Here is a 15,465-nt window from a genome sequence, read left to right as displayed (position 1 = left end):
GACTTCGCGGTCAGACTTTCGACAACCTTTTGGGCAAAAAATGATGTCCACAGATTTAGTTAATGGAAATCTAAAAGCTTCAGTGGGGCTTTGCCAGTGCAAGTGGTCAGTGACTCATCTTTTATGAAGGGAAACCTTGAGCCCATTAAAGAAAAAGGGACTTTCACATTATATGAGTAAAAAGTAAAGTATTTGCAAGTCCTTAGATTTTTTGATTTAACAATTAATGGAACAACTGTATCTGTGGGGTTGTGCTGGAGTAAGTGGTTAACATGTATAGCAGGACTCACATTATCTTTGGCAGTTATTCTCCACTCTCCCCAATACAGGTCCTCTTGATCAAAAACAGCAGGAAGCATCCTCACTCAGTTTGGTAAATGGAAGCTTTGCACAATGCAGGAGGGCAGATCTAACTGCCAGGATAAGAATTGCCAGGCAGAGTCTGAGCAATGTAGCCAGATGTACCTTGAATCATAGAATTTTAGAGTTGGAAGGACCCTGAGGACCATCTAATCCAACTCCCTGCAATGTAGGAATATGCAGCTATTCCATACAAGGATCGAACCTGAAACCTTGGCATTGTCAGCACCATGGTCTAACCAACTATCCAGAAATGTGTGTGTGTAGGGGTTGTCCTCCCCTGTTAAAACATAAAGGTAAAGGGACCCCTGACCATTATTAGGTCCAGTCGTGACCGACTCTGGTTGCGGTGCTCATCTCGTTTTATTGGCTGAGTGAGCGTCCAGCTTCCAGGTCATGGCCAGCATGACTAAGCCGCTTCTGGCGAACCAGAGCAGTGCACGGAAATGCCATTTACCTTCCCGCTGGAGCAGTATCTATTTATCTACTTGCACTTTGACGTGCTTTAGAACTGCTAAGTTGGCAGGAGCAGGGACCGAGCAATGGGAGCTCACCCCTTCGTGGGGATTCCAACCGCCGACCTTCTGATCAGCAAGTCCTAAGCTCTTTGGTTTAACCCACAGCGCCACCCACGTCCCATGTCCTCCCCTGTTAGCTTACAGCATATAATACCATACTATTCTGCCTTGGTGAGACCACACCTGGAATACTGTGTCCAGTTCTGGGCACCACAATTTAAGAAAGATACTGACAAGCTGGAATGTGCAAAGGAGGGCAACCAATATTATAAAGGGCCTGGAAACAATCCCATGAGGAATAGTTGAGGGATTTGGGTATGTTTAGTCTGGTAAAGAGACTGAGAGGAGATATGATAGCCATCTTCGAATATCTCAAGGGCTGTTACACATGGAGGATGGAGCAAGCTTGTTTTCTCCTGCTCTGGAATGTAGGACCCAAACCATTAGCTTCAAGTGACAAGAAAGCAGATTCTGACTAAACATCAGAAAGAACTTTCTGAAAGTAAGAGCTGTTTGACAGTGGAACGGACTCCCAAAAGAGGTAGTGGACTCTCCTTCCTTTGAGGTTTTTAACCAGAGGTTGGATGGCCATCTGTCCCGCATTGTAGGGGATAGGACGTGATGACTCTGTGCCTTCTCCAACTCAAGGATTCTTTGAAAACACATACTATTTTAAATCTGCAGGAACACAACATGCTATAATTAAAACAAAATTCGAAAACTGACGATGACCTTGTGACTTAGGGTGTTGTCAACTTCCTTGGCTAGAATGGTTCATAGGACCTGTTTCCAAATAGCGCCCTGGACATTAAACTTTACACATATATTTATCCTCCACTGATCAAAAAGGCAATTATACGGCTATCCAACCAGATATCACTGGGGGTATAAGGATGATGACTGGGGGCATGGGGACTTGGGGGTTTGTTGTAATCTCTTATCTTTTGTGTGTGTGTGTATTATACCAATAAAAGCCTATCATGGAAGAAAAAAACTGGCAATTAACAAAGGTCACAAAGAGTTTCGCAGATTGATTGAAACCTACCATAGCCGGTCTGTGACACTAGCTCAGCTGCTCCCCCAATGGGTTTAGCGAGAACGCCCATGATTCCCTTCCCCACACCAGAGATAACACCTTTGGCCTTGAGTCCAGCTGAACCCTGGGCCTCTGATGTTTTTTGGAAGTTCTGCATTGGCTGGTCTACAATACCAGCAATCGCACCTGTAACGAGAGTATGACAGAAGGATAAACTCCTAGAACAAGAACAAATATTAACAGAGAATATTGGACTGAGAATCTGAGTTATCACCTGCCTAATATAGCAATAAGGAATACCAATTAACCTGAGGAATACACTGAATTCAGTTCTCCGCTTGTCCCTTCTTGTGTTTCTCTTTTTCATATAAACATTTACATTGGCCTGGTTCATACTTCATGCAAAGCCAAACCCTGGCGGAGCATAAATGTGTGGGCTTCCAGAGAGGAGCTTACACAATTTGCTCCTTCCCAGCCCTTTCCCCCTGCTACGCTGAGCAGAGCGGAGCCAAGGTTTGGCTGAGCATGTTGTCCAGATCTGGGCTCCTGGTTAAGTTTTTTCCAACTAACCATGAGCTATAACTAAGAAGAAACTCCTGGAAGCTAGTATGTTCTCACTAAGCTGAAGTTTGTGCAAACCAGGCCGCTTGGTGGCTTCATAATGCATTTATTCTAGGTGTTTTCTTTCCAAGTGCATTTGTTGACTGGAAAGGATTTAGGATACTGTTTATCTATATGTATTTTAGATTGGAATAAATGTCTGCTAACATTCAGAGTTTTTTAGCTGCTATGGAAATGAGATTTTCACGTAAGCCTAAGATGGACTTCATAAGAAAAAAAGACCTGCATTCCATATATCATTTTAATATCCCCTTCTATTGCCAGAAATGCTCATAAACTAATGCAACCTCTGATATATTACCAAGCTTAGTAGAATTAGTCTTTGGGACTTTTTGTTACTATCTTTGTGAACACAACCATATTTTACTTTAATGTACATGGGTCAAACTTTTACAAGTGCCTTAATGACCCCTCCGGCTTTTAGTATCAACAGAGGACTGCAGTTTAAATCTTCTTAAATGTAAACAGGTATGTAAGGTGGGATCTCTCTTTGATCTCGAGTTTACTCAAGCCACTTACCACAGAGATGTCTCTAGTTGTTGTAACTTTAATGGATAAGCTATTTGGAACTCACTAAAAGGACAATGATTGAACAAAGTGACAAGGTGTTACGTGACAACAATTTGAAGCTTAGCTGCCTGAGCAATAGGCCTTGGTTGTTCAGCACAGAGGAAATCACTGGGTAAAGTCTTTAGACCTCTTTGTACAAACAGAGAGATCAAACAGCTGCCCTGGAAGGGACATCTATTTGGTTCCATGTGGACAACAAAAATGGGCACCTTGGTCAATTGCAGTTCACTATGTGCACATGAAATTAAATGTTACTGTTCAGCGATTTTGGCTGCCCCCCAAAACACAGAATGGTGAAGGTGGGTGAAGTTCCCTAATGTGTAAGGGATAACAGAAGGGGCCATCAGTGTTTCACGACATGCAGCCATCATGCAACATGTAGTTTGCCCCTCATTGCTTGCTATTTTTTTGAGGAAAGAATCTTGCTTTTCAGTTAATCCAGTCTCATTAAAATGTTGTTGTTCTTGATGGCCACTATCTTGGATAGCTTTAAAAGAGGATTAGACAAATTCATGGAGGAGAGGGTTCTTGATGGCTACTAGTCAATATGGTTATGTTCTGCAATGCTTCTGAATATTTCTCATTGTGGGTGCTTTGCATTCAAATTATAGCTGCACTGGGACTTTTTGAGACTCCTTAGGAAAACCTGTTTATGACATTTATGACATCAGATAAGCCAGTGGAAGCTAGAAGAGCCATGACATATCACAACCTACCAGCCTATCGAGAGACAAAGCAGAGATTGCAAGAATGACACTAATGGCCTGATGTGCTGATGGGCCAATTGTTTACAGAACTATACAAGCATGCTGGATTGCACAGCAAACTATGAAATTTGATGCCCCGTGAACAACTGTGCCTGCTAATCTCTCACTTGTAAGATACAATCTGGGCACTTGCTTGTTCACATTACAATGCACGTGCATATATTTATTTGGGTGGTTAATTTCTTCTGTGACTAAGAACAGTGGGCATTATTTCAGCAATAAAGAATTTGTAAACAGAATCAGAGAGACGGGTTAAGTTCCTCGTTCTGTGTAAGTAAAACAGTGCAGGCAACTGCAGTCTAAGCCAATTTATAAACTAAAGTTTGTCATCCATATCTTGAGTAAAGGCAGCAACAAAGAAAAAGAAGCAGTCTGGTATGCTTAAATATAACAGCAATAACTTCAGATTTTCAGCACAATATCTAACCTGCTTGAAAAACAGGGGTTCTACTGTTTCAATTCAACTCAACTGGCCAAAATTACTGGCTGAGGTTGCGTTTAGAACTCGTATAACCCCTGTTTGAAAACAGCTGCACTGGCTGCTAGTCCCTTACTGGGCCAAAATTTAAGGAGCTGACACTAGTGTTTAAAGTCCTAAACAATTTAGGTCCCAAATATCTGGGAGACCACCTGCTACCCTAAAGACCCTCTTGGGTATTAAGATCAGCAGAAGGGCTCTTTTGTTAGTTCCACTGCTCTAACAAGTTTTGGGTGGTCGTGGCCCAGGGGAGGGCATTCTTTGTGGCAGCTCCTAAATTGTGCAACTCTCTTGTCAAAGCCTGGCACCTTCACCATAAAGCTTTTGGCAAATGCTGAAGATGTACCAGTTTATCCTGGCCTTTGACACCTGAGATGTGTTTTCAGGGCTCACCCTGTGACTGTGTTTTAATTGGAAAAAAATTGTCCAGTAGCACCTTATAGACCAACTCAGTTTGTTCTGGTATAAGCGTTCATGTGCAGTTTTTAAGAAGCACTGAAGAAGTGTGCATGCACAAGAAAGCTTATACCAGAACAAGCTGAGTTGGTCTATAAGGTGCTACTGGACAATTTTTTTATTTTTTATTATTTCAACTGCGTCAGACCAACATGGCTACCTACCTGTGTTTTAATTGCTTTTAATATAGAATCTTAAATTTTAGTAACCCACCCTGAGACCTGCTGGTGTAGGGTTAATAATAACAATAACAATAGCAGCAGCAGCAGCAGCAACAACAACTGTCACTTCCACAACCAGACAAAGTCAAGAGTGGAAATCTTTAGAGAAAGATAAATTAAGTAGATCTCATATATGCTTAAGCTAAGAGCAATTTGCCGATGCCATGACTTCTACCAGACTGTGGACTTTACTAACTTCCAAAAAATGAGAAGAACTGAGGAACATTTTTGCAGAGTTATATGGTGGTGTAGATTCCAGTAGCCCCACTAAGTGGTGGACACTGGATGTGTATTAAGAACATGCAAGTTTCTGCTTCATATCATAGCTAAAACAGAAAACAATGCTTCTTTAAAACTGACACCCTTTAGATCAACATTTTTTTCGCTGTTGTGAGCTGAGTATACAACAGGCAACTTAGCAGGACAATGTGACAGATCTTAAATTGCTCCGGTTCATTTTAGTGGAGATCTTTGTTGAAGATTTTGCTCTTCAGTATTTTAGATCCCAACTACTTCTTTTATATCTGCATTCCCCACTCTCAGGAAACCTGCTTTCTGCTGCATGGACATTTTTATTAATAGACTATGATATTTTGCACCTGAAGGAAATGGCACTCACCCGCTGTTAGGAGGGAATTTGCAAAAAGTCTTGTTGCATCATCCTGCATTTTTCAAAGCCCCTGTTATGTCATACTATGAAATAATTTCCAGCAGCCCTAACCTAATTTCCAACATTTCACCAATTCTTTGGCAATACATTAAAAGAAATATGAATCTAGCACTGAAGCTGGCAGCTCTGTGGTGAATCTCTCTCTCTATAATAGCTACTTAAACTTACTTTGTGTCCAGATGCTGCCCATTTGCCTTGAAACATGAGACTGTGGTCTAATCTTCTCCAACCTAGTGCCCTCTGGATATTCTGGACTACAATTCCCAGCAGAGCCAATGGCCAGGGAACATGGGACTTGGCTATAATAACACCAGAAGGTACCAGGCTGGGGCACGCTATTGATTTCTTCAACTGTTTTTATGCAAACTGCTTTGAGGGCTTTCCCTAAAAGGTAACTTAGAAGTAAATAAATATTGTTGGTGTGGACAGTGAAATACACAGTGAAATACAACAATGTCAGAAAGGAGCTAAGTGGTAGTGCAGGTTACTGGAAAGAAGCAAAGAGAGCTTGAGATGGTGCTGTGTTCTTTATGACAGCCTGATGGTTTCTTGTGTAAAGTTCTGCTCATAGGTTGAATTGTATAGCGACTGAAAATTTTAAAGGTGAATATTTTTTGAAGCTAGCCTCTAAATTTCTAAGCCTCTGATTTCTAAGCATTTTGATCTTTTAGGGTGTTACATACTCTCCCAAGTATGCACAAAACCATTTTACTGAGCAAAATAAATTGTGTTCTTTTGCTAGTTTAATAAATGGATGCATGCACGCTCTGCAACACACATGTTTCTAAATAGTTCAGTTTTAAATCCTACTTTCATTTCACAAATTACTATGAAGTGGTTAATTTTTAAACTTGTAGGTAATAGTTTAAAACACCCATGGTGATCTTCTCCCCTAGCTAAGTCTTTTGGCTGGAGTTTTAATATTATTATACAACGTTGATGCGATGTGACTGTTTCTGCTGCAGAAATATTTTTTGTCAACATTTACTTGACATTTGAACTATACTCAAGTGTTTTTCAAACAAAAACAAGCATCTAAGTTATCTATGATGCAAAGGAAATAACCAGTCTGAAAGGTTTTCCTGTAGCTCATTAAAAGGAAACACTGGAATGAGCATGTCTTTGTATCTATATTGTTTATGTGATGACATTCATTCCGCCCTGTATCTTTTGCCACATCTAAATTAAAGGATAACTGTACTAAATATCCACAATTACTATTAACAATAAAAATGTATTCCCTTGCAGCCACTATTTTAAATGCAGCTGGCTTTTGCTTGTTTTTTAAATGTGCATTAAACTCCCTTCTCATCTAACAGGGTCATCAGAAAATGTTTTGTAACCTGTCTAGCTGCAATGGAACAGAACACTGAATCTAATATTTAATGCTGGATTAAAGAGCAGGATAACCTGTTCAGTCGGGAACTCGAGACTGCAGCAGTTCCTCATCAGGATATATATGGCCAGGGATTTATCCCCATGCTGTATACACAGGCTAACCACAGGCGGGGAGTTAGAACATACCGATCTGAATTTGCAACACTGATAAGCAAAGGCAGGCCATGTTGCAAAACCTCACTTCCACAGAAGGTTCCAGGTCAGACTTGATCTGAACCACTGTTTCTCATGAAATTGTCTCCTTCTTCTGAATTTACTCTACCCTGCGATGCTCAGCCTCCAACTATCTGTTCCACAGGTAAAGACAATTTTCATATGCAACTGATTACAGGCTGCTCCTTTATGTGAAACACTAACTCAACCCTGGCATAACAAGAGGACCGGAACATGGAACCCCGGTCTCCTCCTGTAAGTAGAGCTGTGCACAAATAAACAAAGCAGCTCATATCCCTGAGCTTCCTTTCTGTTTGAGGATATAGGCCAGTGAGAGCTTTCTGCTGAAGACAATCTACCTACCTACCCCCTGATTAGGAAGAGGAAGGCTCCATCTTCTTCAGAATTGTACCTTTCACTGGGACACCACAACCACCACCAGCAGCTACCCACATTTGAGAACTCAGCTTGCTGCTACCCCATAATAGATGGACCTTCTGCCTTTGCCTAGTCAGCATTGACTGGATTTCTTCCCTAGACCCCACGCCCTTCACTTGGCAGTTGGCTGGATCTGACATAAGCCTTCATTTCAACAGTCTTTGGTCTGCATGAATGTGGAGAACAAAACCTAAGAACATACCAGTCAGTTTCTGCTAAGGGGAAAAAAGCAGCAAAGCTAACTGCAGCTGAGGAAGTGTGCTTTGCTCAGTACAGTCTGCTCTCTTCCCACCCTTGCCTCCAACAGCTACGCACCTATTGCCCCATGACACCAAATATACTGTGAAAGCCTGTCTCACTCTTGTCTTTCAACCCACAAGAATCTGGTGGTGGGGGAGGTGGGGGGACACTATCCCCAAATGAACGTCCTAAAAATAAGAAAATCTTTTTTGTAACTATTTTTGGAGCCCATCCTTCCAAAGACTGGGTATAGCGATCATGAAATCGTACAACCATTACCTAGAAGGCTGATGCCTAACCGAGAGAGGCCTTGTCTCAGTCCTTCTCCCAGATTCTCAGGGAGTTGCCTTCTCCATTCTTCTTGCCGGTTGTAATGCTCCTCATCCAGGGACAGCCGATCCATATTCCGAGCAAGGCTTGTTGCCAGGTTCGTAATTGATGTCAGTGTACCTAAGCGCAAACAGATTAGGAAGTCAAATCAACAAATTGCTGAAACAATGGCATTTTGTCCATTCAATCAAGGCACAAAATCTATACAGTAGTTCTGTTATGTTAAGGATCAATAATTTGGTGTACAGTGCAGGTTTTACCACAGCCCTTCAGTCTTCCTTCTTGTGAGGCCTGGCATAACTGTAACCCACCAAGCCTTCTAGCAATAATTGCTCAGCTAATCTAATGCCACAGATACAGAAAAATGAGTCCACATAGGGACCTTTTATATTGCTCTGCAATGCTGGAAGAGCAACAGTTCTTGCTTTGAATCCTCTGCATTTTGCAGCTGGGTTTTGAAGCCACAAGATGGCACTATGTCTGTGTCCAAGCCCAGGAAAATCCAGATGTACGCTTTCTCCAAAAACGTTCAGAAATACTTCGCGATGGTGCCTACTTTCCTTCTTTAAAAGGCTACATATGATGAGGCAATGCGGTGTAGGATTTCCAAGGTGCAGCAAAAGTACTGAACTTCTTTAACATCTCCGTTCAGTTGCTGCATGACAAAGTGGCCATGCGGGAAAGCTTAAACCGCGAGTGTTTCTAGGATAATGTTAAAGGGAACGGCTTGCTTTAAAAACACAGCGGGTTGGTGAGGTTTCTTACCCTCCCAGCATTTTGCTGAAATCCAACAAGCTAGAACTAAGATGAGGACGGCAAATCTGAGAGCTTCAGCGCTGTCTTTGAAAACCCTTAGAAAAAATGCAGCAGGGTATCTACCTTTGGAAATGTGTTTTACAAATGATGTTGTTCCTCTGGATACTCCGCTTACAAAGGCTCCGGGACCACGGGTCAGCCCTTCGTATGGGAGCCTGAAGAAATCGGCGATTCCATTGCCTATGCTTCTTACCAAGCTCGCTGGGCTGCCAAGAATCTCCAGAGATCCAACAACCCATCCTACATAAGGAAAAAGGAGAGAGAGGAGGGGGGGAGAGGAGTTGAGGCTCACTAAAACGACAGAAAAAGCAGTTTAACCAAAAAGGAAGGGAGGGGAACCCCCTCTACTCTCCCTCCCTCCATCCCACTTTTACACAAAAATTTATCACATCACGAACTTCCTTTGAGAAAAACACGGGAAATAGCTCATCCACTACGGATTCAGCAATGGCAATCTTTCATGCTTTCTAAATCAAAGAAATCCCTTTGGCAAAAACACAAATAGCTTTAAAATGACTTCCTTCTATGAGCCTCCCGTATTTCTGCTAAAACTGCGTGTGGAGAGATGGATGCTGCATTCAAATAGCTCGAAGTAATAGGAGCAGAGGCTTATTTTGCTTAGAAGGCTTTACATCTTGTAAAGCAACTTTGTTATTTCACGTCCTCACAGTGAAAGAATCATGACAGCTAGTTTACAGTGATGCAGTGTACAGCCTTGGGGGAGTGTGAAGGTCAAACTGCTTGATGGGGTGTTGGGAAAGGGGATGCAGATTTTTGACAAGTGCGCAAGGAATTATTTTAATCCACCCCAACAGCTCTGTGCTGATCACTTTCTTGCAGAGTCTAGTTATAGCCAGATAAATGGCTTTTTGCTCAGTGCAGTTGTGTAAACAGCAATGACATTTGCATGCTGATTATGTTACTCAGAAGGAGGATCCCTTATGAGTTCCCCACAAGGGGATGAGTATGGAGGATTCCTAGGATTTAGTTTCCTCCATAAAATTACAGTTGCTGGCAGGTAGCCTGATGTCCAAGAGCATTGTCCTTTGTTTGCTACAAGCTTTGCTGCTATACTGACTTGGAAGCCAGAAAAGAACTGTCAAAAGGGATTGTAAGGTCACACAACTGTTGGATGTTTGCAGCACCCAACAGAATGGCCCCATGAGGCTACCTGGAGAGAGCCTGTGACATCAGAAGACTACAGCAGTGGTCTCTGCCTGCAGGTTTGGTTGTGCATTGGCTGTACAAGTAAAACAAAGACATTTAATCATGCAGCTAATGATCAACTGAGCTGCCAATTATAGTAGGTACCAGCAGAACAGACAGACAATTCCCCTTCCCATATCTGTACTTTTTGGTCAATGGTATGCCTCAGTAAGAAAGACTTTGCAAGAAAGCAAAGTGGCTGTCCAACGAGGCCTTACAAATAGCGGGGGAGAGAAGGCAAGCAAAATGCGAGGGAGATAGTGAAAGATACAGGAAATTGAATGCAGATTTCCAAAAAATAGCAAGGAGAGACAAGAAGGCCTTCTTAAACGAGCAATGCAAAGAAATAGAGGAAAACAATAGAATGGGAAAAACCAGAGATCTGTTCAAGAAAATTGGAGATATGAAAGGAACATTTCGTACAAAGATTACCATAATAAAAGACAAAAGTGGAAAGGACCTAACAGAAGCAGAAGACATCAAAAGGAGGTGGCAAGAATACACAGAGGAACTATACCAGAAAGAAATGGATGGCTCATACACCCCAGGTAGTATGGTTGCTGACCTTGAGCCAGACATCCTGGAGAGTGAAGTCAAATGGGCCTTAGAAAGCACTGCAAATAACAAGCCCAGTGGAAGTGATGGTATTCCAGCTGAACTATTTAAAATTTTAAACGATGATGCTGTTAAGGTGCTACACTCAATATGGCAGAGGATTGGAGAAGATCAGTCTACATCCCAATCCCAAAGAAGGGAAGTGCCAAAGAATGCTCCAACTACCGCACAATTACACTCATTTCACACGCTAGCAAGGTTATGCTTAAAATTCTACAAGGCAGGCTTAAGCAGCATGTGGACCGAGAACTCCCAGAAGCGCAAGCTGGATTTCGAAGGGGCCGAGGAACCAGAGACCAAATTGCAAACATGCGCTGGATTATGGAGAAAGCTAGAGAGTTCCAGAAAGACATCTACTTCTGCTTCATTGACTATGCAAAAGCTTTTGACTGTGTCGAGCACAGCAAACTATGGCAAGTTCTTAAAGAAATGGGAGTGCCTGATCACCTCATCAGTCTCCTGAGAAATCTCTACGTGGGACAAGAAGCTACAGTTAGAGCTGGATATGGAACAACTGATTGGTTCAAAATTGGGAAAGGAGTACGGCAAGGCTGTATATTGTCCCCCTGCTTATTTAACTTATATGCAGAATTCATCATGTGAAAGGCTGGGCTGGATGAAACCCAAACTGGAATTAAGATTGCTGGAAGAAATATCAACAACCTCAGATATGCAGATGACACAACCTTGATGGCAGAAAGTGAGGAGGAATTAAAGAACCTTTTAATGAGGGTGAAAGAGGAGAGTGCAAAATATGGTCTGAAGCTCAACATCAAAAAAACAAAGATCATGGCCTCTGGTCCCATCTCCTCCTGGCAAATAGAAGGGGAAGAAATGGAGGCAGTGAGAGATTTTACTTTCCTGGGCTCCATGATCACTGCAGATGGTGACAGCAGTCACGAAATTAAAAGACGCCAGCTCCTTGGGAGAATGGCGATGGCAAACCTAGACAGTATCTTAAAAAGCAGAGACATCACCTTGCCAACAAAGGTCCGTATAGTTAAAGCCATGGTTTTCCCAGTAGTGATGTATGGAAGTGAGAGCTGGACCATAAAGAAGGCTGATCGCTGATGAATTGATGCTTTTGAATTATGGTGCTGGAGGAGACTCTTGAGAGTCCCATGGACTGCAAGAAGATCAAACCACTCCATTCTTAAGGAAATCAGCCCTGACTGCTCACTCGAAGGACAGATCGTGAAGCTGAGGCTCCAATACTTTGGCCACCTCATGAGAAGAGAAGACTCCCTGGAAAAGACCCTGATGTTGGGAAAGATAGAGGGCACAAGGAGAAGGGGACGGCAGAGGACGAGATGGTTGGACAGTGTTCTTGAAGCATGAAGTTTGACCAAACTGCAGGAGGCAGTGGAAGACAGAAGTGCCTGGCGTGCTCTGGTCCATGGGGTCACGAAGAGTTGGACACGACTAAACGACTAAACAACAACATGCCTCAGTAACGTACTTCTGTAGCAAATCATAATGTGAGAGTGATTTATATCTTTTAATTAATGAGTCAAACAAGTTTATGTGGCAAATCCAGGAGTAACTTGGTACGCTGCCTGATTCATAAGCAGGTGGGCAAAATTGACTTCTATTGATGATGTTCTTCACAAGGAATTGTTCTCTGAATTAAATTTTGCAAGAACAACAAGAGAGTCTTGTGGCACCCTAAAAACTAATAAATATATTGTTAAGCATGCACATACATGAATCAGACCCCTCAATAACAGAAACTTTGATTCTGCATACAGTGGTGCCCCGCAAGACGAATGCCTCGCAAGACGGAAAACTCGCTAGACGAAAGAGTTTTCCGTTTTGGAGGTGCTTCGCAAAACGAATTTCCTATGGGCTTGCTTCGCAAGACGACAATGTCTTGCGAGTTCCTGCTGGGTTTTTTCCCTTTCCCCCCCTTTTTCTAAGCCACTAAGCCGCTTATCAGCTGTTCCGATCAGCAGATAAGCCGCTAAAAGCGCTAATTCGTCAATGGGCTTGCTTCGCAAGATGAAAAAACCGCTAGACGAAGAGAATCACAGAACGGATTCTTTTCGTCTTGCGAGGCACCACTGTATACTGAAACTTAAAAGTCTCCTTTTGACTTCTCCTTTTTCAGAGTCTCATATACTAAGAGCTGTCTATGCCTTTTCACTGACTCTACAGTGAGTCCGAATAGCTAATTCACAAACAGACTACCAAACACCCCCCTCCCACAAAAACCTGCTCCTCTCCTTCGTCCTGGCACCCTAAGGCCTAAACTGGCTCCTGTTTGAGGACAAAATCAGTTCCTCTGAGCTGTGCAGTTTGTTCAGAGCCCTAGAATGGAGGAGTCCAAGAGATAGTCCTCTTTAGAAAAACGGTCAATGCTTATGGAGTTTGGTTTCAGTGGTTTGAGTAGAATAGCTCAAGTTTGTATACTCCAGAGCTTAGGGCAAGGAAACAAGCTGGGAGACAGCTTGAACACAAGTGGAGGAAAGATTCAAATGAATGCAACCAAACGCTAGTAAGGGCTCAAGGTATAGGGCGGTATATCAATTCAATTCAAATCACCATCACCATCACAAACCTGTCTATTACATACTAGGATTTACATTAAAAAATATGTGGGGGTACATTCCACAGGGACTTGCTGACTGGCTGCTGCTTCCATCAACATGTGCATATATAGCAAGACTTATGCCTTTGGGGTTTATCTGATGCTGCTGCAAATATGTGAAACTACAAAAACCACTTGAAGAGGTTTTTCCGCTCTTGGGACTCAGCCAAATGGCAGTGTCTCATCAGGCACCATCCCAAATCACTGCATATGCACACCAGGATGCAAATGTTGCAGAAGATACTTGAGTGCAATACGCAAATCACATTTATAGCAAGCTTTGCGCCCTAACATCCCCTGTAACATTGTAAGGCAGGTATAGTTTACCTGTGGCCCTCTGGTTCTTATGAGACTCCAGCTCGCATTAGCCCCAGCCAGTATGGCCTATGATCAGGGATGATGGGAATCACAGTCCAACAAATGGAGGGTCACAGGTGAATCATCCCCGACGTAAGGGATTCTGAGGCTCACCTTTCAGATTGCATACCAATTCACTGTTATCCTAAGAAGTCTGATCTGTTAGACTGTTTGAATTGATGCAGTATCCAATTTGCACAACCAAGTGATGGGACTGTCATGAGGAAAGCCATCATTATTGACTATACAACTTAAATGAATGAATGAATTAATGAATGACAAATGAACATATAAGAACGCTGCTTTATACAAAGTCAGTCTATTCGTCCTATATGCTATTGTAGCCCAGTATTTTCAACTCTGACTGGTAGTAGCTTTCCATGGTCTCAGGCATAGGTCTTTCTTAGAGCTCTGGGAGATGCCAGGAACTCAAGCCAGAATAGCATGTCACTTGTGTGCCAGTCCATATAGGCCAGGGTTTCCTAAACTTGGGTCTCCAGCTGTTTTTGGACTACAACTCCCATCATCCCTAGCTAGCAGGACTGGTGGTCAAGGATGATGGGAACTGTAGTCCAAAAACAGGTGGAGACCCAAGTTTAGGAAACCCTGATGTAGATGAATGTGCTCCTGCATGGGCTTGCACTATAAGAGAATCAGGTATGATCAAAGAGCACAAAGTAGCCTATCCGGCTATGGTGTTATAATGTGCATGTGACTGTTGAATAAGTAGGACTTTCTTAATTGCACATAACACACAATAAAAGTGGTTCACAGACTGTTACGCTGTTGAATGGTACAGGGCCCAACAGCAATTGGCATGGAGAAAGATAATGATCATGTTTCAGCAAAAGCAATTGTGCATTGGCTGTGGGTGATCAAAGGCTAGTCTCCTTTTCCACTGCAACGTACATGTTCCTATATAGCAAAGGTACAGCAGAGATGGAGTCACTTTATGAATGCACATGTATGGAAGTGAGACAAGGTATCCATTAATCTAATAGACTGTTTGCTCACTATTGATCTTGTATGGGAAAGAATCAGTAAAACAAACACACTCTTCAGATCAAAGGACAATAAACATCTGTGTGCCAGTCTAGCATGAGGATTCTGTGAAGAAAGACAGATTGCTAATCATAAACGGCAGCCAAAAGGAGATTGAACAAGAAAACAGTGTTCAATGGCATAATTTGCCTCAAATGTATCGAGACAGATTGAATAATTTCATGAAAGAAATTCCTTTTGTTGAGTTCATGTTAGGAATTAGTTGCTATGAATTCTGAGTTGTGCAGGCTGGCTAGGACAAAAGAAAGAAAATCAGAATACTATTCCCATATTTCTCACAGGCTTTGCAAATAGCCTGCAAGAGAATGTTGATCTCTACTATTTCACATTCATAGCATTTTTAGATCTATCATTTTACTCAATGTGATGTCCAAGCCTTGGTCATCTTTGACTTTCCCAACAAAAACCAACAGGCAGTCTGATCATAGTTATGTGGATTTAAGCTTGTTGATCATCATCGCTGTGTACTCAAGTGTACCCTGAATTGTCTGTTTTCATGCACTTAGTCACATGCTGCAAACACTGGGCTATGTCAAAAAGGTACAATATGTTATGGAACAAACATA

At 42.3% G+C, this 15,465-nt stretch overlaps 1 protein-coding gene and 1 long non-coding RNA gene across 6 annotated transcripts in view; both read right to left on the bottom strand.

The window, feature by feature from the left end:
• VPS13B (vacuolar protein sorting 13 homolog B) overlaps window positions 1–15,465 on the bottom strand; it is a 368,427-nt gene that overhangs the window by 5,966 nt on the left and 346,996 nt on the right. For all 5 annotated transcript variants that reach the window (XM_082235378.1, XM_082235375.1, XM_082235376.1 and 2 more), the window contains exons 57-59: window positions 9,136–9,312; window positions 8,206–8,376; window positions 1,924–2,100 (exon numbers count right to left, since the gene is read on the bottom strand). In XM_082235378.1, the coding sequence (XP_082091504.1) occupies window positions 1,924–2,100; window positions 8,206–8,376; window positions 9,136–9,312 (525 nt within the window). The remainder of the gene's footprint in view (window positions 1–1,923; window positions 2,101–8,205; window positions 8,377–9,135; window positions 9,313–15,465) is intronic.
• On the bottom strand, window positions 9,329–15,460 carry LOC309539667. The gene is made up of 3 exons (XR_014222932.1): window positions 12,952–15,460; window positions 12,340–12,631; window positions 9,329–10,442 (listed from the first exon to the last, which is right to left on the bottom strand). It is a non-coding gene; the product is annotated as an uncharacterized lncRNA (long non-coding RNA).

The sequence above is a fragment of the Podarcis vaucheri genome (genome assembly GCF_965113315.1).
Source record: "Podarcis vaucheri genome assembly, chromosome: 8".
In the NCBI taxonomy this organism is placed as follows: domain Eukaryota; kingdom Metazoa; phylum Chordata; class Lepidosauria; order Squamata; family Lacertidae; genus Podarcis; species Podarcis vaucheri.
The sequence above is the reverse complement of the archived record's forward strand: the minus strand, read 5'-3'. Positions and strand labels throughout refer to the sequence as shown.